Source organism: Hemitrygon akajei, chromosome 1 (assembly GCF_048418815.1).
Source record: "Hemitrygon akajei chromosome 1, sHemAka1.3, whole genome shotgun sequence".
In the NCBI taxonomy this organism is placed as follows: Eukaryota; Metazoa; Chordata; class Chondrichthyes; order Myliobatiformes; family Dasyatidae; genus Hemitrygon; species Hemitrygon akajei.
Genome location: NC_133124.1, coordinates 82,843,928 through 82,869,757, shown reverse-complemented (window position 1 = coordinate 82,869,757; position 25,830 = coordinate 82,843,928). Strand labels below are relative to the sequence as shown.

The window sequence follows — 25,830 nt, the reverse complement described above, 5'->3', positions numbered from 1 at the left end:
ATACACCTTTGTTCACTTAAAAGGTGCCATTTCTGCATGTTAGAGAGTTAAATCTGCCGAGACCTTCAGAAGATTGTGAAATTGCTAGTTCATGAAGATGGTTCAAAAGTAATGTTGTTTAAAGGGAAATTACAGGCTGCAGATCGCAGGAAGAATAATTCAGAAATATATGTAGAAGTTTTGTAAGCAGCCTGTAACACATTGCAGTGATTCACCCGCGCCATCTTGGAAAGAGCCATAAGGGCGTTGACTTGAATACCAATGTGCAAAAGACAACCTGTGCAAATAAAAGTAATCGTGAGAACATGAGATGTAAAGAGTCCTGGAAAGTAAATCAATTCAGAATAGTGGTGAATGAAGTTGTGGTGAATAAAGATTTTTTTGATGGTTCAGGAGTCTGACAGTTGTGGGGTAATAACTGTTACTGGACCTGGTGATATTGGTGGTCTCCTTCTTTGCCTAACAGTTCTGTCATTCTACATGAAAGGGTTATTCAGTGAGTTTTTCCATTTATCTACTGTTAAACTGTTTTGACCCTGATGCTAATGGAAAGGTTCTAAATTTCTTTTGCCTTTCACAATATCAGTATCTTCCAAAGTGCTTGTAGACAGGAGACTAGAGATAACTCTAGGTGGAAGATGGGACTTCAGTGTAACATGTCTGGAAAGAACCTCCAATACACCCCTAATGGGCCATATTTATTCCTTACTATTGTAAACTCCTTGGACTGATTTCTATTGTCTTATAAGTAAAAGGGAACATCTGTAAAAATATAAAATATAGAAATAATCTTACAATTGTGGTATCACTACAGCCACATGAAGGAAGTGAAGGTCCCTACTGCAGCTACAAATCCATAACACAGGAACACAAGAAAATAGGATCAGGAGTAGGCCACTCTGCCCCTCAAGCCTCCCCATCATTCCACACATCATGGCTGATCTATGCTAGCCTCAACTTTTCTTCACTGATAGATGCCCATGGCTTCAATCCCCCAGTTTTTCAATAATGCATTTTTCTCCATTTTAAATATGTTTAAATTACAATCTTTGATTAGGGTTGCTTTGAAGTTTGCTCTCTAAAGGGAGCATGGAAGCACTTAGTTTACCTTAATGCTTGCAGGGTGTTTAATGACCTGTGGTGGCCAAGTTACTTTTAAATTGAATTTGCCTGAGCTGGCAATATTAGGCAAATAACCATTCCTTCTTCCAAGTCTACTGTTTAGGGGAGAGAAAACAGAATATTCATTAACTTGGCACCAGCTAGGCAGCACCATCTTGACCCAGGAAATGGCAAGTGTTCAGTAAGAATGGACAGCTAATGTTACTTTAGAGTGAAATTATGTCAAAAGATAGAGACTTTTAGGTGTCTGTTTTAAACAGAGCATATTACCTTGACCTACATGAATATTGTCGGCAACAATAATGATGTAATATACCACCTGAAAAGAAAAATGCTCTCCTTTTATTTTCCTAACAGCTTGTTCACTTCCAACTCATTTGATACTGTTGGTGATGATGCCTTCCTTGGTCTCTCTCAGCTTGAGTATTTGTAAGTAGATGACAACTGTGGACACATTCTCACTGAATAGTAATCGGGTGCTACCAAAATGATACTGAAATGCTCATCTTTCTTTTAGGTTTGTAGAAAACAATAAAATCCAGTTCATCTCCAGGTATGCTTTTAGAGGACTTAAATCTCTTATTCACCTGTAAGTATATCTCTTCTCATTCAGTACAATCTTTACGTTATATTTTGTGCCATTATTATAAATGTTTGAGAAAGTGAAGCAATCCTTGTGCATTAATAACAGGAAATAATGTGCTGTTCAGTTAGAGTGAAATCAATGTATTACTTCCACATCTCTTTGAATAGTTGGTTTATTGCTGTAATACAGGCAAAGTACAAAATAGAAATACTGTAATCCATTATCATGTAACATGCTATCTAAGTGTATTTAGAAATAAATACACAAATAGCATAATAATAGTCCATTTGGTTAAAATAATCAATTCCACTGTTCGTGCTTCATTCCATTTCACCCCACTCTGAGCTCAAGTTCCAAGTTCAAGTTTGTTGTTCTCTTCTAGTTCATCTGTTGATTATTAAAGCTGTTCATCTGGAATTTTCTCTGTGGTCAGATCAGTGGAACATGTGGTGAGATGACATCGTGGGTGAAAGACATCAGTTTCTCTGAAACTTCTGTTAGCTTGCAGTCTAACACAATATGACAGTAAACATAAACAGTACAGTACATGAATAGGCCCTTTGGCCCACAATGTCAGTGCCAACCATGGTGCCAATCCGAATTAATCCCATCTTCCTGCACACGGTCTATATTCCTTCATCTCCAGCTATAGTATCTGATTCTGCCATTTCCTGGTAAGATGTCCCAGCACCTACTACTCTCTGTGTTTAAAAAAATACTAGCCTCATATATCTCCTTTAAACCTCCCCCTCTCACATTAAACCTGTGTCCTCTAGGGGAAAAGTCTGACTGCCTACCCTATTTATGGTTTTCATAATTTTGGGCTTCTCTGTGTCCAAAGCTCCAGAGAAAACAATCCAAGTTTGTCCAAATGCTCTTTATAGCTCATACACTCCAATTCAAGTCACATTCACATGGAGACACAAGGGACTGCCGCTGCTGGAATCTGGAGCAAAAGAAAAATTCCTGGAACAAGTCAATGGTTCAACAGTATTTGTGGAAGCAAAGGAATGGTTGACATTTTGGGCTAATACCTGCAACAGTGTTAGAGTGGCGTTTTTGAGGCTTTAGCTCTTTCGAGGCTTCAGCGAGAAGTTTGAGTGAGAGAAGGCAAAAAACATCAGATAGATTTTTTTTCAGTTATTTATTGTTTCCTTCTTTAGGGGGAGGGGGTTTCAGGGTTCTGATAGTTTTTATCATTCATTCTTTGAGGTAGCTAGGAAGAGGCAACACACAGAAAATGCTAGAAGAACTCAGCAGGCCAGGCAGCATCTATGGAAAAGAGTACAGTTGACGTTTCGGGCTGAGACACTTCAGCAGGACCAGACCAGACCAGATTTTCAGCATCTGCAGATTTTCTCATTTGTGGTTAGGTAGGAAGAGGGACAAGATTTTGCAAAGTGAGTTCAGGGAGTTAGGTACTAAGCTAAAGGACAGAACGTCCAGGGTTGTGTTCTCAGGCCACAGGCTAGTGAGGCCAGGGATAGGAAGATCATACAGTTTAATACATGGCTAAGGAGTTGATCTTGGAGGGAGGGTTTCAGAGTTTTGGATCACTGGGCTTTCTTCCAGGCAAGGTGGAATCTGTACAGATGTTGGTTTGCACTTAAACTGGAGGGGTACTAATATCCTAGCAGGAATGTTTGCTAGTACTGCACGGGGGGGGGGGGGGGGAGGTGGTGTTGAACTAGATTTGTATAGGGATGGGAACCAGAGTGCCAGAACAGGTAGTGGAGTGGTTGTGGAGACAGTTGTTGTTAAGACCTCAGACAAGGACAAGGATCAAAAGATTGAGCACGGTGGGACTAAAGTTCTGAGTTGTGTATATTTCAATGAAAGAAGTATTATAGGAAAGGCAGATGAGCTCAGGGCTTGGATCAACATATGGTGTTATAATTTTATAGCCATTAATGAGACTTGGTTGCAGGAGAGGCAGGACTGGTCGCTTAATATACGTGATAGAGTAGGAGGAGAGGTGTTACTAGTCAGGGAAAATATGATGGCAGTGCTCAGTTAGGACATACTGGAGAACTCATCTAGTGAGGTTTTATGGGTGGAACTGAGAATTAAGAAAGATATGGCCATGTTAATGGGATTATGTTACAGACCACCTGTGGGATTTAGAGGAAGAAATTTGTAGAGAGATTGCAGGCTGTTGCAAGAAACATAAGGTTGTTATAGTAGGTGATTTTAACTTTCCACATATTGACTGGGACTCCCATGGTGTAAGAGAACAAGATGGGATAGAATTTGTCAAACGCGTTCAGGAAAGATTCCATAATCATATGCAAGAGTCCCAATGAGAGATTGTGCGGTACTTGATCTGCTATTAGGGAATGAGGCTGGGTAGATGACAGAAGTTTGAGTAGGGGTACACTTTCCATTTTGTGATCATAATGCCATTAGTTTGAAGGTAATTATGGAAAAGGATAGGTCTGGTCCTTGGGTTGAAATTTTGATCTTATCAGAAAGGATATGGCAGCTGTAGATTGGGACAGGTTGTTTTCTGGCAAAGGTGTACTTGGTAAGTGGGAGGCCTTCAAAAGTGAAATTTTGAGAGTACAAAGCTTGTATGTGCCTGTCAGAGTAAAAGGTAAAGATAACAGGTTTAGATACCACTTGGTGTTCAGGAAATATTGAGGCCCTGGTTAAGAAAAAAAGAGGAGGTGCATTGCAGCTATAGACAGGTAGGAACTAATGAGGTACTTGAGGAGTATAAGAAATGCAAGAGAACACTTAAGGATATCAGGAGGATTAAAAGAAGGCATGAGATTGCTCTACCAGACAAAGTGAAGGAGAACCCTAAGGGCTTCTACAGATAAGTTAAGAGCAGAAGGATTGCAAAGGACAAAATTGATCCTCTGGAAGACCAGAATGGTAATCTATGCATGGAGCCAAAAGAGATGGGGGAGATTTCAAAATGATTTTTTTTTTGCATCTGTATTTACTTGGGAGACAGACACAGAGTCTATAGAAGTGAGGCAAAGCAGCAGAGAGGTCATGGACCTTATACAGAGAAGGAGGTGTTTGCTGTCTTAAGGCAAATTAGGTTGGATAAATCCCCAGGGCCTGACAAGGTGTTCCCTCAGACCCTGTGGAAGGCTAGTGCAGAAATTGCAGGAGCCCTAACAGAGATATTTAAAACATCCTTAGCCACAGGTGAGGTGCCAGAGAACTGGATTATAACTAATGTTGTTGCACTGTTTGACAAAGTCTCCAAGAATAAGCCAGAAAATTATAGACAGGTGAGCCTGTCATCAGTAGTGGGAAAGTTAGTGGAAGTTCTAAGGCACTGGATATATATGTATTTGAATCTCAGAGTCACTGCTTTATTTGAATGTGACCTTCTCAAATTTAGTGTGAGACTCTCAGCCTAATTTTAAAATGGATGTGAGTCCGTTTGCAAAGTAAAACAACCACAGTCTGCCAGTCTTAGTCAAAAATGAGGCTGGGGCACAAAGAAAATTAAACATTGCTTAAGCGGATGGAGTGAGGAGTGATAACCTTTATAGAAAGTCTTCTCTGCAGGAATGTGACAATTTAAAATATTAGCTTGTGGTTTTCCAAGTAGAATTTTTATGACTTACATCAAAGGCTTGCCAAATGTTTCTCTAGCTGTTTTTGTTTCTATCTCGTGCTTCTTCTTGCTTTTGGCTTTTAAAAACATCTGCTTGATCCTTTGGGAAAATACTCTGTTTAAGGAATGAAATTTTTAAGGTGACTTAGTTTTAAAGGAGCCAGACCTTGGAGCAGCAATGTATCATCATGCAGCAATTTTTTTTTAGTTGGGTTTCTGGTTTCTGCATTAATAGGATGTATGACAAAGAATTTCTAATTTGTTACAGCTTCCCTGGGGTAAATCTTCACATTTGTCATTAAGGCCTGGCATAGCTGGTGATCAGCTGCCTTTTATACAGGCTTCCTGACATCTAAGCTCTGTTGATTACATGTTGACTCCAATGGTGTTTTTGTAAAAATTTTAAATCAATAATAGAAGGAAATTTATCAAGTATTAAAAAAAGAGAAAAAGGATTAAAGAGAAAATTTTAAACAGCCCTGATAAACAGTGATTTTTTGATAGAGTGCAATGCATGACTAGATGTAAATGATTCTTAAACCACTTACTGGGTTTTAAAAAAAATGTCAAAATATAACAGAAAACTTCAAAAGATAAAATTCTTCACTTACTAAAAATGTGGACCCTTAATACTTTAAAGCCATCTCATCAAATTACAGCAATCTGTTTGTAACTAATTGACAGCATGGGCTGTAATGGAGCCTACTTACTAAACCTTATTAATATAATGTGTTATTTAACAAAACATTACAGGGAAATTAGAAGTTTGAAGAAGGGAGAAAGGCACAGAAAGTATTTGTGGTGAGATGAGATGTAGATTCAGTGGAATTTCATGTAGAGTAAGTGGTTCAAAGTAAATACTGAGTGAGCAGTCATTAACAGTGGTGAAAGTGTGGCCCAAGCCAGCAAACCCGGCACTTGTGTCTCTTAATTGTTTTTTTGGCCCTTTATGGTCTTGTCCTAATTGATAGCTCCATTTGTAGGGAAATGAAGGCACAAATCAATACTTTCTATAGGACAAAGGATAGACAAGAAAAACTGAAAAGATCTTTCCCTCATGGGTAACCTTTGTAATACAATCTTTAGGTCTAAATGACCATGGTTCACACAATCAGATATTTGCTGCTTGAGACAAGGACACATCCTCTTAATGAAGAATTGTAAATGAACTGGAACACGTTTTCATTGTCAAATGGGATTTACATTACCATTTCTTTTTTATTATTTATTCAAAAAGTAACAGTATAGCCAGTGGAATTAATCATTGTGCCTTTGTGGTCACAGCAGAATAGTATGAGATAGGAAGGACTGAATGAATAGATTTAAACTTGCTCATGAGTTGTGGTGCTGATGTCCCTGGGCTGTACTGAAGACATCAGGAATTGAGATTGATCTGGTCACAGACAACCCAGGAGAAAAATCATAGACACATTAAATTTAATAAATTGATTTCAATTTGTTTAACTGTTATTATTGATTAAATTTAAAAGTGCTAAAGCTGTTTGACTAAGCAGTGCAGTTGTAATTTCTTGGAATACATGTAATTAGAGCTGGCATTCCTGCTCTTAAATTTCAAATACATTCCATCAAACCTTACTACTTTGTAGAGCTTGTACTTAAACAGAGAAATAGGTTGTTTTCATTCATTTCTGCTATCTATTATTTTTATTGATAGACAATAGTACTTTATGTTTTAGTATTTGCTAATGTGGTTCTTCTGAATAAATGAATAATGGTATGTAAACATTCTATGTTTTGAAGTATTGGTTTTACTTTTTCCCTCTTGAAGTTGTGCTCATGTTGTTTTCATTCACTATTGAAAGTAATCAGTAAATGTTTACATTTGTTGCACCCGATGAGATCGTCATTTTATCGGACGAGTTTGTTAGGACATGGTGAAACTGACAGTCAGATTTAGAAATGGTGCCAGTCCGATGTTGCCTGAACTTCCTGTTCAACCCTCTCAGCAGGATTTGTGGATGTGGCTTATAAAAGAAGTAGGATTGTAACATTATTCAGGATTTAAGATAATTTTACAGTGTTAACTTTGGGTGATGTTCCAATGAGATCATGCAAACTGTCTCAGTCAGTGGCAATAAATTGTGCCGATCTCATATAGTGTCTACAACACTTGCCCTCTTACTGCCATGATGACTGGTATAATGATGTTTAAACGATATGCTTAACATTTATAAGTACGGGTAGTAATCCAATCAAGAACTTTAAAAGGATTTGCAAACTATAAAGGTTATGTAGAGTAAGCATAATTTTCTGATTGGGCAAACTGCATATGGGCCAACGTTGAAAAGACTTTGACAGCAAACAAGTTGAATCAAGAAATTGCAATTAGATGATGCTAACATTTCTGTTGGATTGATGGGGGAACATAAGACTTAGAGTCATAGAACACTAAAGCATAGAACTAGCCTCTTTGGCACATCTAGTCTGTGCCAAACTAATAACCTGCCTAGTCCAAATCAACCTGCACCCCGGACCATAGCCCTCCATACCCCTCCCATCCATGTACTTAAACAAATTTCTCTTTTGAAATCGAACCTGTATCCACCACTTGTGCTGGCAGCTTGTTCCACACTCTCACCACCTTCTGAGTGAAGAAGATCCCCATCGTGTTCCCTTTATACATTTCACATTTCATCCTTAACCCATTACTTGGTAAGTAAAGGGTTATGAAATAGAGACATGAAGGAAAACAAATTAGAAAAAAAACCCCTTGAAATTCCATTGCACAATGCAGTTATTTTAAAATGATAGTTATAAAAATGAAACTAATCCTCTGTCTATCCATCAACCACTGATACATTTTTTCTACTCCCCACACTCTCATCAACTCCTCAGATTCTACCACTCACTGACACTAGTGGCAAGTTGTGATGGCCAGTTAACCTACTAAGCTGCACATCATGGAATGTGGGAGGAAAACAGAGCACCTGGAAGAAAGCCTTGCTGTCCCTGGGAGAATGTGCAAACTCTATACAGACAACACAGGAGGCTGGGATTAAACCTGGGTCTCTGCCAGAGTAAATTAGTGGTAATGATCTGGAACCTCATTGCCCCCAGCAGCAGGAGCTTATTCTCTCTGACTGATTACAAGACCGAGACCGAGATCTGGTCATGCCCAGAACAACCAACACAATGGGCCAAAGTCAGTGTGGATTTCTTAAGGGAACATCTCATCTAACAAATTTGTTGGAATTCTTTGAGGAAGTAACAAGCAGGATAGACAAAGCAGAATCGGTGGATGTTGTGTACTTGGATTTTCAGAAGGTGACGAGGTGTCACACATGAGGCTGCTTAGCAAGATAAGAGTCATAGTATTACAGGAAAGATACTGGCATGGATAGAAGATTGGCTGACTGACAGGATGCAACATGTGAGAATAAAAGGTGCCTCTTCTGATTGGCTTCTGGTGATTAGTGGTGTTCTGCAGGGGTTAGTGGTGGGACTGATTCTTTTATGTCAATGATTTAATGGCCAGGTTTGTGGACGATACAAAGATAGGTGGAGGGGCAGATAATGCTGATGAAGCAGGGAGGCTGTGGAAGCACTTAGACAGATTAGGAGAATGGGCAAAGAAGTAGCAGATGAAATACAGTCAGGAAGTATATGGCCATGAACTTTGGTAGAAAACAATAAATCGGTAGAATATTTTATAAACAAGCTAGAGTCTTTGAGTCTTAGAGTGTTAGAGTCTTTGTGCAGGATTCCCTAGAAGTTAACTTGCAGGTTGAGTCGGTGGTGAGGAAGGCAAATGCCATGGTAGCATTCATTTTGAGAGGACAAGAATATAAAAACAAGGATATAAGGCACTGGTGAGGCCTCACTTGGAGTATCATGAGCAGATTTGGCCCCTTATCCAAGAAGGGATGTGCTGACATTGGAGAGGGTTACAAGGAAGTTCACAAAAATGATTCTAGGATTGAAAGGCTTATCATATGAGGAGCATTTGATGGCTCGGGGCCTGTAGTCGCTGGAACTTAGAAGAATGGGGGGGGGGGGGGAATCTCATTGAAACCTGTTGAATGTTGAAAGGTCTGGATAGAGTACATATGGAGAGGATGTTTCCAACAGTGCAGGAGTCTAGGACCAGAGGTTATAACCTCACTAAAGATGGATGTCCATTTAGAACGGAAATGAGGAACGATTTCTATAGCCAGAGAGTGTGAATCTGAGGAAGTCACTGCCACAGACAGCTGTGGAGGCCAGGTCATTAAGTGTATTTAAGGCAAAAGTTGGTAGATTCTTGATAAGTCAGGGCATGGAAGGTTATGGGGAGAAGGCAGGAGAATGGGATTGAGAAAGAAATGGATCAGCCATGATCAAATGGTGGAGCAGACACGATGGGACAAATGGCCTAATTCTGCTTCAATGTCTTATGCTCTTGTGTCTTATATTGTGATGCTTTCTCTACTTCCTTCACCAGTTCCCAGTATCTCCTGTAACTTGTCCCAAAAATCTTAAGTCACGCACCTTTGTATCCACTAAAATTATGCCAACCTTTGAGCCACATCAATTCTACATGTCAGGGTCTCTGCTGAACCCGTCAATATCATGCCAATTTCTTGCCTATACTCCCAACACCAGGTTGTTCCTTCCTGTACCCTTCAATACCAAGTGCTAGCCTCTCCCTCAGTCAACACCAGTATAATGCTAGTCTGTTCACTGTGCCCCCATACTAAATTCAACCTCTACTTGTACTCCCCCAATACCAAATGCTGGTCTCTCTCCCAAACACTTCAGAGTCACGTAGTACTCTCCTCTAAACTCTCCAACACAGTGTTGATTTATCCTAAAGCGCCAACAATCTATCCTTTGCTGTTCCAACACCAAGTGCTTCACAACTTATCTTGTTTTGACCTTTTTGTTTTATTTTTTAGACATGTTTGTCTACCTGCACTGCATTTTCTCTGTAACTGCTAATTTTATTCTGCACCATATTCTACTTCAATGTACTGTGTAGTGATCTGTATGAATAGAATGCAAGATAAGTTTTTCACTAAATGTTTGTACATGTGATAATAATAAAACAATGGCCAGTCCAAGCCTTGGGAAGTTTTTGTGGAATTGTTTCTTACTGGAGCTGGTAGGCATGCATGAGGGAATAGGTTTTTGGAATTAAGTAGGGAAATGGGATTGCTGTGAAGGCTTTCTATGTCATAAGAAAATATGAGAACTGATCTAGGACCAATGATGAAAATGATGTGCATATCCAATGCATTCTAGGGGTACAACTAAAGTTTCTAAGCAGACAATGCAGCAAGTTGCAAGGCTGTGGAAGAAATAATGAGATGCTGCAGCCACTGCAGTCGCATTTCTTTTTTTCTCAAAGCAATGTGTTGTATGTGTCTCAAAACTGGTCTCCCAGTTTCGTCAGCCAGTACCCCACATCATAGTTCAATATAATGTTCAAAATGATTAGCATTAACTGAGTTTTACAATTTTATTTTGACAGAAGCTTGGCAAATAACAACCTTCAAACACTTCCAAAGGATGTATTCAAAGGGCTGGATGCTTTGACTAACGTGTAAGAATTATCTGTAATTATGATTTTTCTTAGTGATAATGTAAGATCCTTGATCCTTTAAATGACTAAACTACAATGCCAAGTAGCAGGTTCAGTGGAGAGCTTTCTTACTAGAACTTCTTAGTTCTGATGAAAGGTAATCAAATAGAAACATTTGCGCTGCTTTTACCCTCATTGATGCTGCCTGACCTGCTGAGAATTTCAAACATGTTTGATGCTTTTATTTCCGATTTCCAGCAACTGCAGCATTTTGCTTTTGCACAAGTTATTGGATGTATTTCATTTTTTAATAGAATGGGATTGCAACTGCTGGTAGAATAGGGGTGAGAGTGAAAGGGCAACCCACATTACACACTGCCAAGTTTCTTTTATTGTTATATTAAATGTCTATCTAGCCCTAAGATGAAGTGTAATTGTAGATTTTACCAACTGTGTCTGGATCCCATTTGCTGAGACTTATCATTTTATCAAAATAATCATTTTCTGCTAATTGAAGACGTGAATAGATGATTGGATGGCCTTCAGTTACTTTTGGATCTTGGTGGTAAACTCTCCATTGATTCAGATATTGGTGATCACTGTAATTTTTTATGATATCTTTGTTCTTCTTTATATAGTTTAACTTATTAAGGTTTGTGTCCATGTTTGTATAAGTTTGACTGTGATTGTGGTAAACAATTGATTCACATCTTTCTTGACCTACCACAGCTTTCAAAAACACCTCTTCCATGCATTTCCATGACTTCCCACTGGCTTTAGTGCCTTTCTCTTCTATTGAGTCACAACGATAGTATCTTCAATGGTGTCTCTTTCTACTATTGATCGTTCACCTCTGAATTTTATCCTTGGAGCCATCTTATTTTGCATCTATAAATTTTAAACTCTGGCAAATATCACTTCAATTGATCACTCCACTGCTGTTATTTTGCCATATCTCTTGCCTGAAATCTTATATTGGGTGACCTGAAATTTTCTGCTACTAAAGTCTCACCCGTTTTTTATCTGTGAAATATTCTCTAATCCATCAACTCTTTGAAATTTCTTCTATCTTCCTGTGCTCTTACACAATTCCTATTATAAGTACACTAACATTTGTTTCAGTCACCTCGGCCCAAAACTTTGAACCTATCATTTTCAGTCTTGATTCTCTAGAATTTGACCAAGGCCAATTGCATTTGTTTGATCGATCTCTGTTTAGTTGAGATTCTGATTCACTTGGACACTGTCTCAGATTCTAGTAGAATGCATTTAGTCATCTAAAAGTGTGAAAAGTATTTTAAGTTTAGTTAACCTGTAGATATGCAAGGATTAGCTTAGTTGACTTACAGCTACTGACTTTCGAGTGTTCCCATTTACAAATGAACTATGTATCCACTTCCGAGTGCAGGGATAGGGTGTTGCTTCATTAACTATGAATCTCTAAAGAAAATTTCTTATTAGGAATTATTTTTAATTGCAGAGATCTTAGAGGGAATTCTTTTCACTGTGACTGCAAACTGAAGTGGCTGGTGGAATGGTTAAGCAGCACAAATGCAACGGTTGATCAGATCTACTGTGCCAGTCCGGTGGAGTATCAGGGTCGTAAAATTAATAACCTTTCACTGAAGGAATTTGACTGCATAACAACAGGTGATTGCAACAAACCACTTTATCATACTGAAGTGGTAGAACCCTGATTGATGCATTAACTTACTCCATTGTTATCTTTCCCCTTTTGTCTTATAGAGTTTGCTGTGGATCAAATTTTACAATTTCAGTCTCTTTCGATAGAAGCCTTTACCTTCATGAATGATGCCAATGTCGTCATTGCACAGCCTGCTGTGGGAAAGTGTAGCTTTTTTGAATGGGATCACGTGGAGATGGTTTTCAGAAACTATGACAACATTATTGGTATGGACAGGAAATAGTAATCAGTGTTGTCATCTGGTCTGTTTGTGGCCAGATTGTCCAATTTCTCTGTTCCTGGACTTCAAAAATGCTCCACTTTTAACTGCTATGTTGACAGCTCCCTGTCCTTATGTCTGAAATTCCCCTGCAATTCATCTGTATCTTTGTCTTCTCATTTAAGCTGTTCCAGAGTGTTTCCTTCTTTGGCCAAGCTTTTGGTCCCATTATCTCTTTACGTGCTTCAGTATTGAGTTTTGTCTGATCAGGTTTCTTGGTTGACAGTTTACTACATTAGAGGTACTGTATAACTGTCTGTTGCTCTTTTTAATATGATATTATAGTCTTCACCTCCCTATACACTTTCTAGAAACCTCATAAAAAATTAGTGACATAGCAGAGAATTCAGCTTATTACGTCAGTTGTTGGCTGTAACAGAGCTAGATTTGCCATTGGAGTTCTGATGCAGGGCCTTCACCCTAAATGTCAACTATCCCTTTGCTTCTGCACTTAGTTTCTCTGCTAGCCTGTTGTTTGCTATTGATGCCAATTGTGTTTTCTGTATTTCACCCTATAACTTTTTGGGTCATAACTTAACCAAGTTCTTCTGAAATGCGGTAAGGGTGTCTGTCTTTGCCAGCCTTTCTTGCAGTAAGTTCCAGAGAATCCCCATGTATTGGGTAAGAAAAACTGATCTTAATTCTTCTGCCTTAAATTCTGTGCCAGTTAATTATCAGGAGTAACCCACTGCTTCATCATTCAACAAATCTTAGCCGATCTCAACACCACTTACCTTCTCTCTCCTCATGCACCCTGACTCCTTAATAGTTCGAATGTGTTTGACAATTCTCCTTTGAATACATTCAATTACTCCACACCTACAGCTTGCTGGAGTGGAAGATCCAATTGAAGAAGCATCCTTCTCATCCTAAAGCTAGTTATTTATTAGGCCCTCCTGTTCATCCATTTAAGGCCTCCATTGGTTTTCTGTACCTTCATGAAATCTTCTGTATGCCTCCTCTGGTTCAAAGTAAACAAGTCCAGCCATACCAATCTTTACTAATAACTAAATATCTTCATTGTAGGCAGGAGTAGGATAGCACCAGTGAGCATTCGGTGTTGTTGTCTATGATGAACCCTACCTCATTTAATTCTTCTATCTTTAAATTTATGTCACTTAATAGTATTAAAATTTATGACCTGAAGTGTATGTTGTATCTCTGTCCATTTAAACAGAATTTTTATAAAATGTAAATTTAAATCTAATATAAAATATCAATATTTTATATTTGCATTAAAATATAATTATGTTTATATTATATTTAAGTTAAATTTAATTTATATTTAGATTAAAATATAAAAGAGGGTCATGGTAGTGTAGCAGTTACTGTAAAGCTTTGCATTGCCAGCGATCGGTAGATTGGTTTTCATTTCCTGCTGCTGACTGTAAGGTATTAGTACATTCTTCCCATCTCTGTGTGAGTTTCCTCTGGGCACTCTGGTTTCTCCACTCTTCTAAAAAGATGTATGGGTTAGTGTTTGTAAGTTGTGGGCATGTTATATTGGTGCTGGATGCATAGTGACACTTACGGGCTGGCCCCAGCACAATTCTTGGACTGCGTTGGTCTTTGACACAAATCACACATTTCATTGTATGTTTTGATGTATATTTGACACTTAATCTTTATCTTTGATCTTTCCTTAAGATTTAACAGCTTAAGGTATGACAGAGGTGTTAGATTATGCCTTGATTGATGACTAACATTATTTTCTTGGTGCAGGGAGCTCCACTGTGTTCTGCAAGCCACTGATTATTGATGACCAACTATTTATTATTATGGCCCAGTTATTTGGTGGCTCTCACATCTATAAGAGGGATAGTTTTGCCAACAAGTTCATCAAGATGCAAGATGTAGACAACATTAAAATCAGGAAACCGAATGACATTGAGACATTCAAAATAGAAGGAGAATGGTACTTTGTTATAGCAGACACATCAAAGGCTGGATCAACGACAGTGTATAAGTGGAATGGAAATGGATTCTACTCTCATCAAAGTCTGCATTCATGGTTCAGAGACACTGATGTGGAGTACCTTGAAATAGCTAATAAGCCACACTTAATCTTGTCAAGTAGCTCCCAGCGTCCTGTCATATTCCAGTGGAACAAAAACCAGAAGCAGTTTGTGTGGCGCACAGATATTCCAGAGATGGAGGACGTGTATGCAGTGAAACATTTTGTAATCAAGGATGATCTCTACATTTGCCTTACCAGGTTCATAGGAGACTCCAAGCTGATGAAATGGGAAGCCTCCAGATTTGTGGAAAAGCAGACCTTTCCGTCTCGTGGTGCCATGGTCTTTCAGCCTCTCCAAATAAGTGGCTGGCAGTATGCCATTCTTGGCAGTGATTACTCCTTCACCCAAGTCTACCGCTGGGAAACCAAGAAAAACAAATTTGTGAAATTCCAGGAACTTAACATACAAGCTCCACGGTCATTTACATTTGTGTTGACAGACAATCGTGAGTTCATGTTCAGTTCAAGTTTCAAAGGAAACACACTAATATATAAACATGTCACTATTGACTTAAGCACAATATGAGAAAACACAAATATATTTAAAGATTATTAAAATGACATCTTAAAGTTTGTTTTGGGTAATAATATGTACATGAACATGATGATGCATGATTTCTCATTGTTCTGCGATGAATGCCATCAGGTTCTGGTTTCCTAGGAAAGATATTTCTATTCCATGTTCACTTTCCCCATTTTGATCATATTAGACATAGTGGTTTCTGAACTCTATGATATGGTAAGCAATTAACTGCTGTACTTTGCTGACACAAGCTGTAAATATTAATCATATCTGTTCTTACAACAAATATTGAGATGCACATTCTCATTTATTTATTCTACTGAATGAACAATCTGCCAAATAAAACCTTTACATTTTTGTGCTGTTTTTAATGAAATTTATTTTCAACAATTAATTCCTTAAAGAACATTCTTTTTATCCTCACAATTTAGATGAGGATTTTGACAGTTCTTGATTGTATTCAAATAAATAGTCTTATTTCCTGAGAAGTATGTAAATTATTGGACTTGTCTATGAAGAACATATTTATTATTATTTTTACAAGCCAAAAAATTCTGTTTTTGATGAAAGTAAACTTGTGATATCTTATTCTCTATACAAAATTATCTAACAATTTAGTAATTTATCATGCCAATGTTATGTAGAATTTTATACTAGTGAAGACGTAAAATAGTATGCTGACTCTTGCTGGAGTAGACCCTTGCAGGACCTCCTGCAATAGCTTCTCATCTTATCCCTGTACCTTGTTGCTAAGCTTGGCCCCTTTCCTATTTCTTATTTCCATATTATTTCTTGACAACATCAGTATACATCTGACAAGACATTATTTCAATATATTGGAGTACTTGGAGTTTTGGGCTCTTTATTTTAGGAAGGATATACTGACATTGGAGAAGGGCAGAGAAGATTCATGAGAATGATTCCAGGAATGAAAGGGTTACTGTATGAGGAACATCAGGCAGCTCTTGGGCTGTATTCCCTGGAGTTCAGGAGAATGAGGGGGGATCTCATAGAAACATTCCGAATGTTAAAAGGTCTGAACAGATTAGATATGGCAAAGTTATTTCCCATTATATGGGAGTCCAGGACAAGAGGGTACGACTTCAGGATTGAAGGACGTCCTTTCAGAACTGAGATATGGAGAAATTACTTTAGTCAGAGGATGGTAAATCTGTGGAATTTGTTGCCACAAGCGGCTGTGGAGGCTAAGTCATTGGGTTCATTTAAGGCAAAGGTAGATAGGTTTTTGATTAGCCAGGGCATCAAAGGGTATGGGGCGATGGCAGGGGAGTGGGGATGACTGGATCAGCCCATGAATGAATGGCAGAGGATACTCGATGTACCAAACGGCCTACTTCTGCTCCTATGCCTTATGGTCTGATATTGGTTGAGACACTTGTTTCTAACTTGTCATCTCTGTTGAATCTTTGAATGCTTATAGGCTGACAACCTGCTTTTACATCACCCTGTTATACAGTACTTTTCTCACAAAGCTTTATGAAAGTATGAGGAGTATTGCACCGCCTTTTAACTAGGCAAGTTGCAGGCCTTGGAACTCAACTGTGAGCTCAACAATTTTAGGCAACCAGCCTTCCAGCTTGTGTCAGAATTGACTTGTTCTTCTGAAAAATCATCACCCTGTAACATTAACTATGCTCTTTTTAAAAAATCTCTCCACAGATGCAGTCTAACTAGTTGGGTATTTCTAGTAACACACACAAAATGCTGGAGGAACTCAGCAGGCCAGGCAGCATCTATGGGGAAAAAGTACAGTCGACATCTTGGGCTGAGTTCCTCCAGCACTTTGTGTCTGTTGCTTTTCTGCAGATTTTCTCTTGTTTGTGATTTAAAGTTACAAGTTGATGAACTTTCAACAGAAAATTGTGCCTCACACTTTCGAGACCTTTCTCTCTTGTCTATCTTTATTCACCACCTCTTTTTAATCTACATCACCTCCAGGCAGATCATATGCAATTAACAAGCTTTCACCACCATCATAGATGTCATTCAGTCTCTACTGGACAATCTCTCTGTTCTTTGCACCTTCTGTAACCTAAAACTTGTTTAATTCTAACTTTACCTGTGTCTGATGAAAGCTCATCCATTTACAGCGCTAACTCTGTTCCTCTTTCCACAGATAATTGCCTGGACTGCTGACCATTTCCTGCATTTTCAAAAAAAAACTTCCTTCTATCTCATAACATTGCTCTTCTTTGCTCTTGCTTTAGTCAACCTATTGCTTTATTCTCTGATTTCTAGACAATTTTCAGCCTTTCAATTAAAATTCCCAATGCAATGGTTCTCACTGACTTAGGTGATCCATCAATTCTTCAAGATTTAAAGCAACACATTAAGGAATTGGAGCAGCTCAGGGTGTCAAGCAGCATCTGTAGAGGGAAATGGATAGTTAATGTTTTGGGTTGACACCCTTCCAGATTTAATCTGCAATGGATAGAGAGTATTACACAGGTACATCTATCAATTTACTCTGTGAGTTTTGTATGATTAAAGAGTTTCATTGCAACCTGTTGTATATTAGAATAAATAAATCAAAATATGAATCTATCAGAAGCATCTTACCATAATGGCTTTGCTACATTTCACACAGCTTGGTTTCCCTTTCTTTTTCACAAACCAGAGAAAATTGGCAGATGCTGGAAATCCAAGCAACACACAAAAGTGCTGGAGGAACTCAGCAGGCCAGGAAGCATCTAGAAAAGAGCACAGTCAATGTTTTAGCCCAAAATGTCGATTGTACTCGTTTCCTAGATGCTGCCTGGCCTGCTGAGTTCTTCCAGCATTTTGCATGTGTTGCTTCCCTTTCTCTTTACATGGTAGCAACATAACATATGACAAGACACAAAGAATCAAGAGAAAAGTGGCCTATTAAAAGTATCAATCTCATATCCCAGTATATAAACTTTCACTGTAGGAAATCACATATAGAGTACTAGTGAGCATGCGGCAGCAGCAAAGTATAAATGAAGAAACAACCTAGAAAGTGTAATCCATAAGATCATGAGAAACAGGAGCAGAATTAGCCTATTCGGTCCATCGGGCCTGCCCTGCCATTCAATCATGGCTGATTTATCATCCCTCTTTTTCCCATTTTTCAGCCTTCTCTCCATAACCTTTGACACCCTTACTAATCAAGAACCCATCAACCTCCGCTTTAAATATACCCAATGACTTGGCCTCAACAGCCATCTGTGGCAATGAATTCCACAGATTCACCACCCTTTGGCTAAAGAATTTCCTCCACATCACTCTTCTAAAGGGATGTCCTTGTATTCTGAAGCTGTGTCTTCTGGTCCTAGAATCTAATCTTTACAGTAGAAGTGTACATTATGAGTGGTGTATTCTAGAGGGACATTTTGTTACAGAAGAGTACTCGTACTTTAGGAATTTTTAAAGTCACCTGTATAGTGTTTTACAGCACTATTGAAATTGCTGAAAATCTTTCCCAAGATTTGCTGACCTTTGACCTCTGACCCCAGGATTCGCAGACCTCGGGCCTCCATCGTTGGGAATCCTTGGTCTCCTACCTCGGAGCACTCTGACTTCTGTTTATTCCCCTAACTCTTCATTTACTACCCTGACCTCTATCTTTACCCCCCTAACAATGAACTGGTCTTCAGGAAAAAAGGAAAATAGGACTAGTACAGGTAGGCAGCTTTGTCAGAACGTATGAATTGGGCTGAAGGGCCTGTTTCTGTGCTGTATGACTCTATAATCAGCATTTCAGTTCTTAATCTATATAATTTAGCTAATGGACTATTGCCACCATGTGGTGATGTAGGAATAAGAATTCTTTACTGAACTGAAATCTATCTAGTCTTGAAGAGTGAATAACAAAGCAATATTTAGCCAATTTAATTGAGGAGCCTGATTAAAAAGATTAAGACATCATGGCCGAGCACAGAGGATGAACTGGTGTTCAACGCACTACTCCATGTATTACTCACTTTCCCACCCTTTGATAATGTCCTGGATGGTGGAAAAAATTGTGCCCACACTGGAGCTGTCTGAGTAACCTTTTGCAATCCTGTACATTGGAGCTTCCATACCAGGCCATGATCCAACTACTCAGAATGCTCCCCACTGTGCATCCATAGAAATTAGTAAGATTCTTTGGAGACATACAAAATCTCCTCAAAGTACTTACAAACTAGAACAGCTGGCTTGCCTTCTTCATGACTGCATCAATATGCTGGGCCCAAGATAGACCCTCCGAGACATTGACACCCAGGAACTTGAAGCAGCTCACCCTTCCCACTGCTGACCCCTCAATGAACACTGGTGTGTGTCCTTCCAAGTTCCCCTTCATGAATTCCATAATAAATTCTTTGGTCTTGCCAATGCTGAGTCTAAGGTTGTTGCTGTGACACCACTCAACCAGCTGATCTATCTCTCTCCTTTATGCCTCTACGTTGCCACGTGAGCTTCTATCAATATTTATAAATGGTGAGTGAGCTGTGTTTAGCCATGCATGTAGAGACAGTAGAGCAGTGGGGTAAGTACTTATTCTAGAAGTGTTGCTTGTCAGCAAGAAGGAGATATGCTCATTGATCCTCACTGTAGTCTCCTGATAACAAAATAGAGGATACTTTTAATAGTAAAACAAAGTTCAAAGTATGTATATGTCACCATTTGTTATCATGAGATTCATTTTCTTGCAGGAATTCACAGTAGACAGCAAGAAACAAAATAGAATCAATGAAAAACTACAAGACAAACAACCCATGTGCTTAAAACAAATTGTGTGATTACAAAATTAAATAAATAAAAGTAATATTGAGAACGCGAGTTGTAGAGTGCTTGAAAGTGAGTCCATATGTTGTGGAATAGTTCAGTGTTATCCATGCTAGTTCAAGAGCCTGATGGTTGAAAGGTAATAACTGTTCCTGAACCTGGTGGCGTGGGATCTAGGGCTCCTGTACCACCTCCCTGATGGCAGCAGTGAGAAGAAAGTTTGGCCTGGATGGTGCAGTGCCCTTGATAATGCTGCTTTCTTGTGACAGTGCTCCTTGTAGATATGCTCAATGGTGGGGAGGGCTTTCCTGCAATGGGCTTTATTCACTACTTCTTGTGGCTTTTCCATTTTTGGGCAATGGTGTTTCCATCCCAGACCATGATGCTTCAGGTGAGGATACTCTCCACAATACAAGTATAGAAGTTTGTCAAAGTTTTAGATGATATGCCGAATCTGTGCAAACTTGTAAGAAAGTAGAGCCACTGCTGGGTAATGGCATTTACGTGTTGGTCTCAGGACAGATTTTCTGAAATGATGAACGCCATGGAATTTAAAATTGCTGACCCTGTCCCTGTTCATCTCTGATCACCTGATGAAGAGTGGTTCATTGTTCTCCAGTTTCCTCCTCCTGTAGTCGATAATCCACTCTTTGATTTTGCTGACTTTGAGTGAGAGGTTGTTGTTGTGGCACTGTTCAGCCAGATTTTCAATCTCCCTCCTTTATTCCAATTCTACACCACCTTTGATTTGGCCGACAACAATAGTGTCATCAGCAAACTTGAATACAGCATTGGAGCTGTGCTTAGCCTCACAATAAGTATGATGAGAGTAGAGCTGAAAGCTAAGCACACAGCCTTGTGGTGCAAGTGTGTTGATGGTGATTGTAGAGGGGATGTTGTTACAAATCTGAACTAGCTGGGGTACGCAAGTGAGGAAATCAAGAATCCAATTGCTCAAAGTGCTATCAAGGCGTAGGCCTTGGGGCTTATTTGTTAGGTTTGAGGGGATGATAATGTTGAAAGTAGAGCTGGAATCAATGAAGAGAATCTTGATGTATGCAGACACTGTCCAGATGTTCCAAGAATGAGTGAAGAGCCAATGAAATAGCATTTGCTGTCATGGTAGGCAATTTGTAGTAGATCCAAGTCATCCTCAGGCAGGAATTGATATGTTTCGTGACCATCCTCTCAAAGCACTTCATCGCAATGGATATAAGTGCTACTGGATGACCGTCATTGAGGCAGGTTATTATGTTCTTCTAGGACACTGGTATGGTTGATGCCTGCTTGAAGCAGGTGGATAACTCAGAGTGCTGAAGCAAGAGGTTAAGGATGTCAGAAAACATTCTAGACAGTTGATTAGCACAGGCCTTCAAAACTCGGCCAGGTTCATCATCTGGACCAGATGCTTTTTCCATGGGTTCACCCTGCTGAAGGATGCCCTCACGTTAACCTTGGATACATAGCAAGAAAAGTTTTTCGGTGTATCTCGGTACAGGTCAGAGTTGGTGATTTAAAACGTGAGTTTCACGGCCGTTAGTCCACTGGGTAGGGCCTATCAGTGGCGGCAACTGAGCTCGACGAACTACATAAAAATACAGAAGGGATAAGCAGATGTTGGGAGTAGACCAGTGGCGAGAGTAGAAGCAACAGGCTTTTGCTCATTCAGGCTTCGGCGAGGTAAGTGGGTAAGTGGACTTCGTTCTTGGTTTTTTTCTTTGCATTTTTTTGAGGAATAGAGAACATGTCGGTAGGGTTAGTACTTTGCTCTGGGTGTCGGATGTGGGAATCCTGGGAATCTTCCAGTCTCCCAGATGACCACATCTGCACCGGTGCACTGAAATGCAGCTCCTGAGAGACCGTGTTATGGATCTGGAGCTGCGGCTTGATTACCTACAGCTTACGAGGGAGAGTGAACAGGAGATACTGAGGAACTACAGGGAGTTAGTCACCCCAAAGCTGCAGTAGTTAGATAAGTGGGCGATGGTCGGGGAAGCGAGAGAAAGAGCTCAGATAGTAGAGAGCACCTTTGTGGCCATCGCCTTCAGTAATCGTTATCTCGTTTTGAATGCGGTTGAGGGGGATGACCTGACAGAGGATGACCATGGCGATTGGGTCTCTGGCACTGAGTCTGGTTCCGTGGTGCAGAAGGGAAAGAGGAAGATGAGGAATGCAGTAGTCATAGGGAATTCCATAGTGAGGGGAGCAGGCAGGAGGTTCTGTCAGCCTGATAGAGCTACCCGCATGGTGTGTTGCCTCCCAGGTCCCAGGGTACAGGATGTCTCGGATCAGGTGCAGAGTATTCTGAAGGGAGAGGGCCAACAGCCAGAAGTCTTGGTACATGTTGGTACCAATGACATAGGTAGAAAAAGGAAGGACGTCCTGAAGACAGATTTTGGGGAGTTGGGTAGGAAGCTGAAAGGCAGGACCTTTAAGGTAGTAATCTCAGGATTGCTGCCTGTGCCACATGCTAGCGAGTGCAAGAATAGCATGATCAGGCTTATTAATGTGTGGCTGAGAGACTGGTGTAGGGGGCAGGAATTCAGATTCCTAATCATTGGGGCCTCTTCTGGGGGAGGTATGACTTGTACAAAAATGACGGGATACACCTAAACCCAAAGGGGTCCAATATCCTAGTGGGCAGGTTTAATAGAGCGGTTAGGGAGGGTTTAAACTAATTTGGCAGGGGGATGGGAACCGGAGTGATAGGGCTGAGGAAGGGGAAAACAGAAATAAAACAAAGATGGTGTGCAGCAGTGATTATAGAAAGAACAGGCAGGAGATGAGGCTTAATCAAAGCCAGTGGTATGAGTTACAGGGCAAAAGAGGCATGGTGCAGTTAAAACAAAATGAAACAAATACTGGACTGAGAGTGTTGTATTTGAATGCATGTAGCATGAGGAATAAAATGGACGATCTTGAAATTCAGCTACAGCTTGGCAAACATGACCTTGTGGCCATCTCTGAAATTTGGCTAAAGCATGGCTGCCATTGGGAGCTGAACGTCCAAGGACATACGGTATATCGGAAAGATAGGTTAGTAGGCAGAGGGGGTGTTGTGGCTCTGTGTATAAGAAATAACACTAAATCACTGGAAAGAGATGACATAGGATTGGAAGGTGTAGAGTGTCTATGGGTTGAGTTAAGAAATGGCAAGGGTAAAAGGACCTTAATAGCAGTTGCATACAAGCTTCCAATCAGCAGTCGGGATGTGGATTACAAATTACAGCAGGAGATAGAAAAGGCTTGTCAGAAAGGCAATGTCATGATAATCGTTGGGGATTTTAACATGAAAGTGGATTGGGAAAACCAGATCAGCACTGGACTTCAAGGGAGAGAATTTGTAGAATGTCTAAGGGATGGCTTTTTAGAACAGTTTGTTGTTGAGCCCACTAGGGGACTGGCTGTGCTGGATTGGGTGTTGTGCAATGTTAAGAGTGATAAGAGAACTTAAAGTTAAGGAATCCTTAGGGAACAGTGATCACAATATGATCAAGTTCACATTGAAATTTGAGAGGGAAAAAATAAAATCCAATGTGTCAGTATTTTAGTGGAATAAAAGAAATTACAATGGCATGAGAGGGGAATTGGCTGAAGTTGACTGGAAAGGAACATTTGCAGGAAAGACAGAAGAGCAGCAATGGCTGGAGTTTCTGCAAAAAATGAGGTGAGTGCAAGATAGAAGAAATTTTCAAAGGGAAGAAGGACACTACCGTGGCTGACAAGTGAAGTCATAGCCAAAGTAAATGCAAAAGAGAGGGCAACAAGGAAGCCAGAGCTAATGGGAAGATAGAGGACTGGGGAGCTTTTACAAACTTGCGGAAGAAAACTAAGAAGGTCATTCAGAAGGAAAAGATGAATTATGATAGGAAGCTGGTGACTAATATCAAAGAAGATACTAAAAGCATTTTTAAGTATTTAAAGGTTAAAAGAGAGTTGAGGGTAGATACAGGACCAATACAAAATGATGCTGGAAATATTGTAATGAGAGATACAGAGATGGCAGAGGAACTGAATGTGTATTTTGCATCAGTCTTCACAGTGGAAGACATCTGCAGTATACCGGCCATTCAAGAGTGTCAGGGAAGTGAAGTTTGTGCAGTGAACATTACGACTGAGAAGGTGCTCAGGAAGCTTAATGGTCTGAGGTTGGATAAAACTCCTGGACCTGATGGAATGCACCCTCGGGTTCTGAAGGAAGTAGCTGGATTGATTGTGGAGGCATTAACGATGATCTTTCAAGAATCAATAGATTCTGGCATTGAGATTACAGAGTATCTGGAGGCACATGACAAGATAGGCCAAAGCCAGCATGGTTTCCTGAAAGGAAAATCCCACCTGACAAACCTACTGCAATTCTTAGTGGAAATTACAAGCAGGATAGACAAAGAAGATGCAGTAGATGTGGTGTACTTGGATTTTCAAAAGGCCTTTGACAAGGTGCCACACATGAGGCTGTTTAGCAAGATAAGAGCCCATGGAATTACAGGGAAGTTACTAGTGTGGGTGGCTGTCAGTTACCAGTGGAGTTCCACAGGGGTTGGTGTTGGAACCGCTGCTTTTTACGATGTATGTCAATGATTTGGAGTATGGTATTAATGGATTGGTGGCTAAATTTGCTGATAATACAAAGATAGGTGGAGGAACGGGTAGTGTTGAGGAAACAGAGAGCCTGCAGAAAGACTCAGATAGTTTAGGGGAGCGGGCACAGAAGTGGCAAATGAAATACAATGTTGGAAAGTGTATGGTCATGCACTTTGGTGGAAGAAATAAACAGGCAGAATATTATTTAGGTGGGGAGAGAATTCAAAATGCAGAGATGCCAAGGGACTTGGGAGTCCTTGTGTAGGACACCCTAAAGATTAACCTCCAGGTTGAGTCAGTGGTAAAGAAGGCAAATGCAATGTTGGCATTCACTTCTAGAGGTATAGAATAAGAGCAGGGATGTGATGTTGAGGCTCTACGGGGCACTCATGAGACCACACTTGGAGTATTGTGTGTAGTTTTGGGCTCCTTATTTTAGAAAGGATATACTGACATCAGAGAGGGTTCAGAGAAGATTCATGAGAATGATTCCAGGAATGAAAGGGTTACTGTATGAGGAACGTCTGGCAGCTCTTGGGCTGTATTCCCTGGAGTTCAGGAGAATGAGGGGTAATATCATAGAAATATTCCAAATGTTAAGAGGCCTGAACAGATTAGATATGGCAAAGTTATTTTCCATGGTAGGGGAGTCTAGGACAAGTGATCTAGGACTTCAGGATCGAAGGATGTCCTTTTAGAACTGAGATACGGAGAAATTACTTTAGTCAGAGGGTGGTAAATCTGTGGAATTTGTTGCCAGGAGCGGCCGTGGAGGCCAAGTCACTGGGTGTATTTAGGGCAGAGATAGATAGGTTCTTGATTAGCCAGGGCATCAAAGGGTATGGGGAGAAGGCAGGGGAATGGGGATGACTTGAAGAATTGGATCAGCCCATAATTGAATGGCACTGCAGACTCGATGGACCGAATGGCTTACTTCTGCTCCTATATTTTATGGTCTAAGTAAAAATGATAATCCAATTCCAATTTAAAGCTGCTTACTCTCTCCGCCGCCGATCCCACAGTGTAGACTGGTGCACGTCCGCCCTCCTTCCCCTTTCCACGGGGCCAAAAGCCACTGGCAAAGACTGAACGATAACATCAGGGTTCTGCCCGCAGCTAGGAGCATTCTGAAGGCATTTTGCTGTGGCCCACGGGCGTCGCTCCGGCTGATTGGTGGTCATGGC

At 40.1% G+C, this 25,830-nt stretch overlaps 1 protein-coding gene and 1 long non-coding RNA gene across 4 annotated transcripts in view; one reads left to right on the top strand and one right to left on the bottom strand.

The window, feature by feature from the left end:
- Window positions 1-15,668, top strand: part of LOC140728180 (leucine-rich glioma-inactivated protein 1-like) — a 20,128-nt gene extending 4,460 nt beyond the window's left edge. The window contains exons 3-8 of the mRNA XM_073046523.1: window positions 1,480-1,551; window positions 1,640-1,711; window positions 10,756-10,827; window positions 12,287-12,456; window positions 12,553-12,717; window positions 14,493-15,668. Coding sequence (XP_072902624.1) covers window positions 1,480-1,551; window positions 1,640-1,711; window positions 10,756-10,827; window positions 12,287-12,456; window positions 12,553-12,717; window positions 14,493-15,313 — 1,372 coding nt within the window. The 3' untranslated portion in view covers window positions 15,314-15,668. The remainder of the gene's footprint in view (window positions 1-1,479; window positions 1,552-1,639; window positions 1,712-10,755; window positions 10,828-12,286; window positions 12,457-12,552; window positions 12,718-14,492) is intronic.
- On the bottom strand, window positions 1,856-25,830 carry LOC140728192 (uncharacterized). 3 transcript variants are annotated; one of them, XR_012099011.1, is made up of 4 exons: window positions 25,646-25,830; window positions 14,983-15,144; window positions 5,296-5,400; window positions 1,856-2,217 (listed from the first exon to the last, which is right to left on the bottom strand). It is a non-coding gene; the product is annotated as an uncharacterized lncRNA (long non-coding RNA). The 3 variants fall into 3 exon arrangements; XR_012099009.1 differs by lacking the exon at window positions 5,296-5,400; XR_012099010.1 differs by lacking the exon at window positions 5,296-5,400 and having other exon boundaries at window positions 1,856-2,131.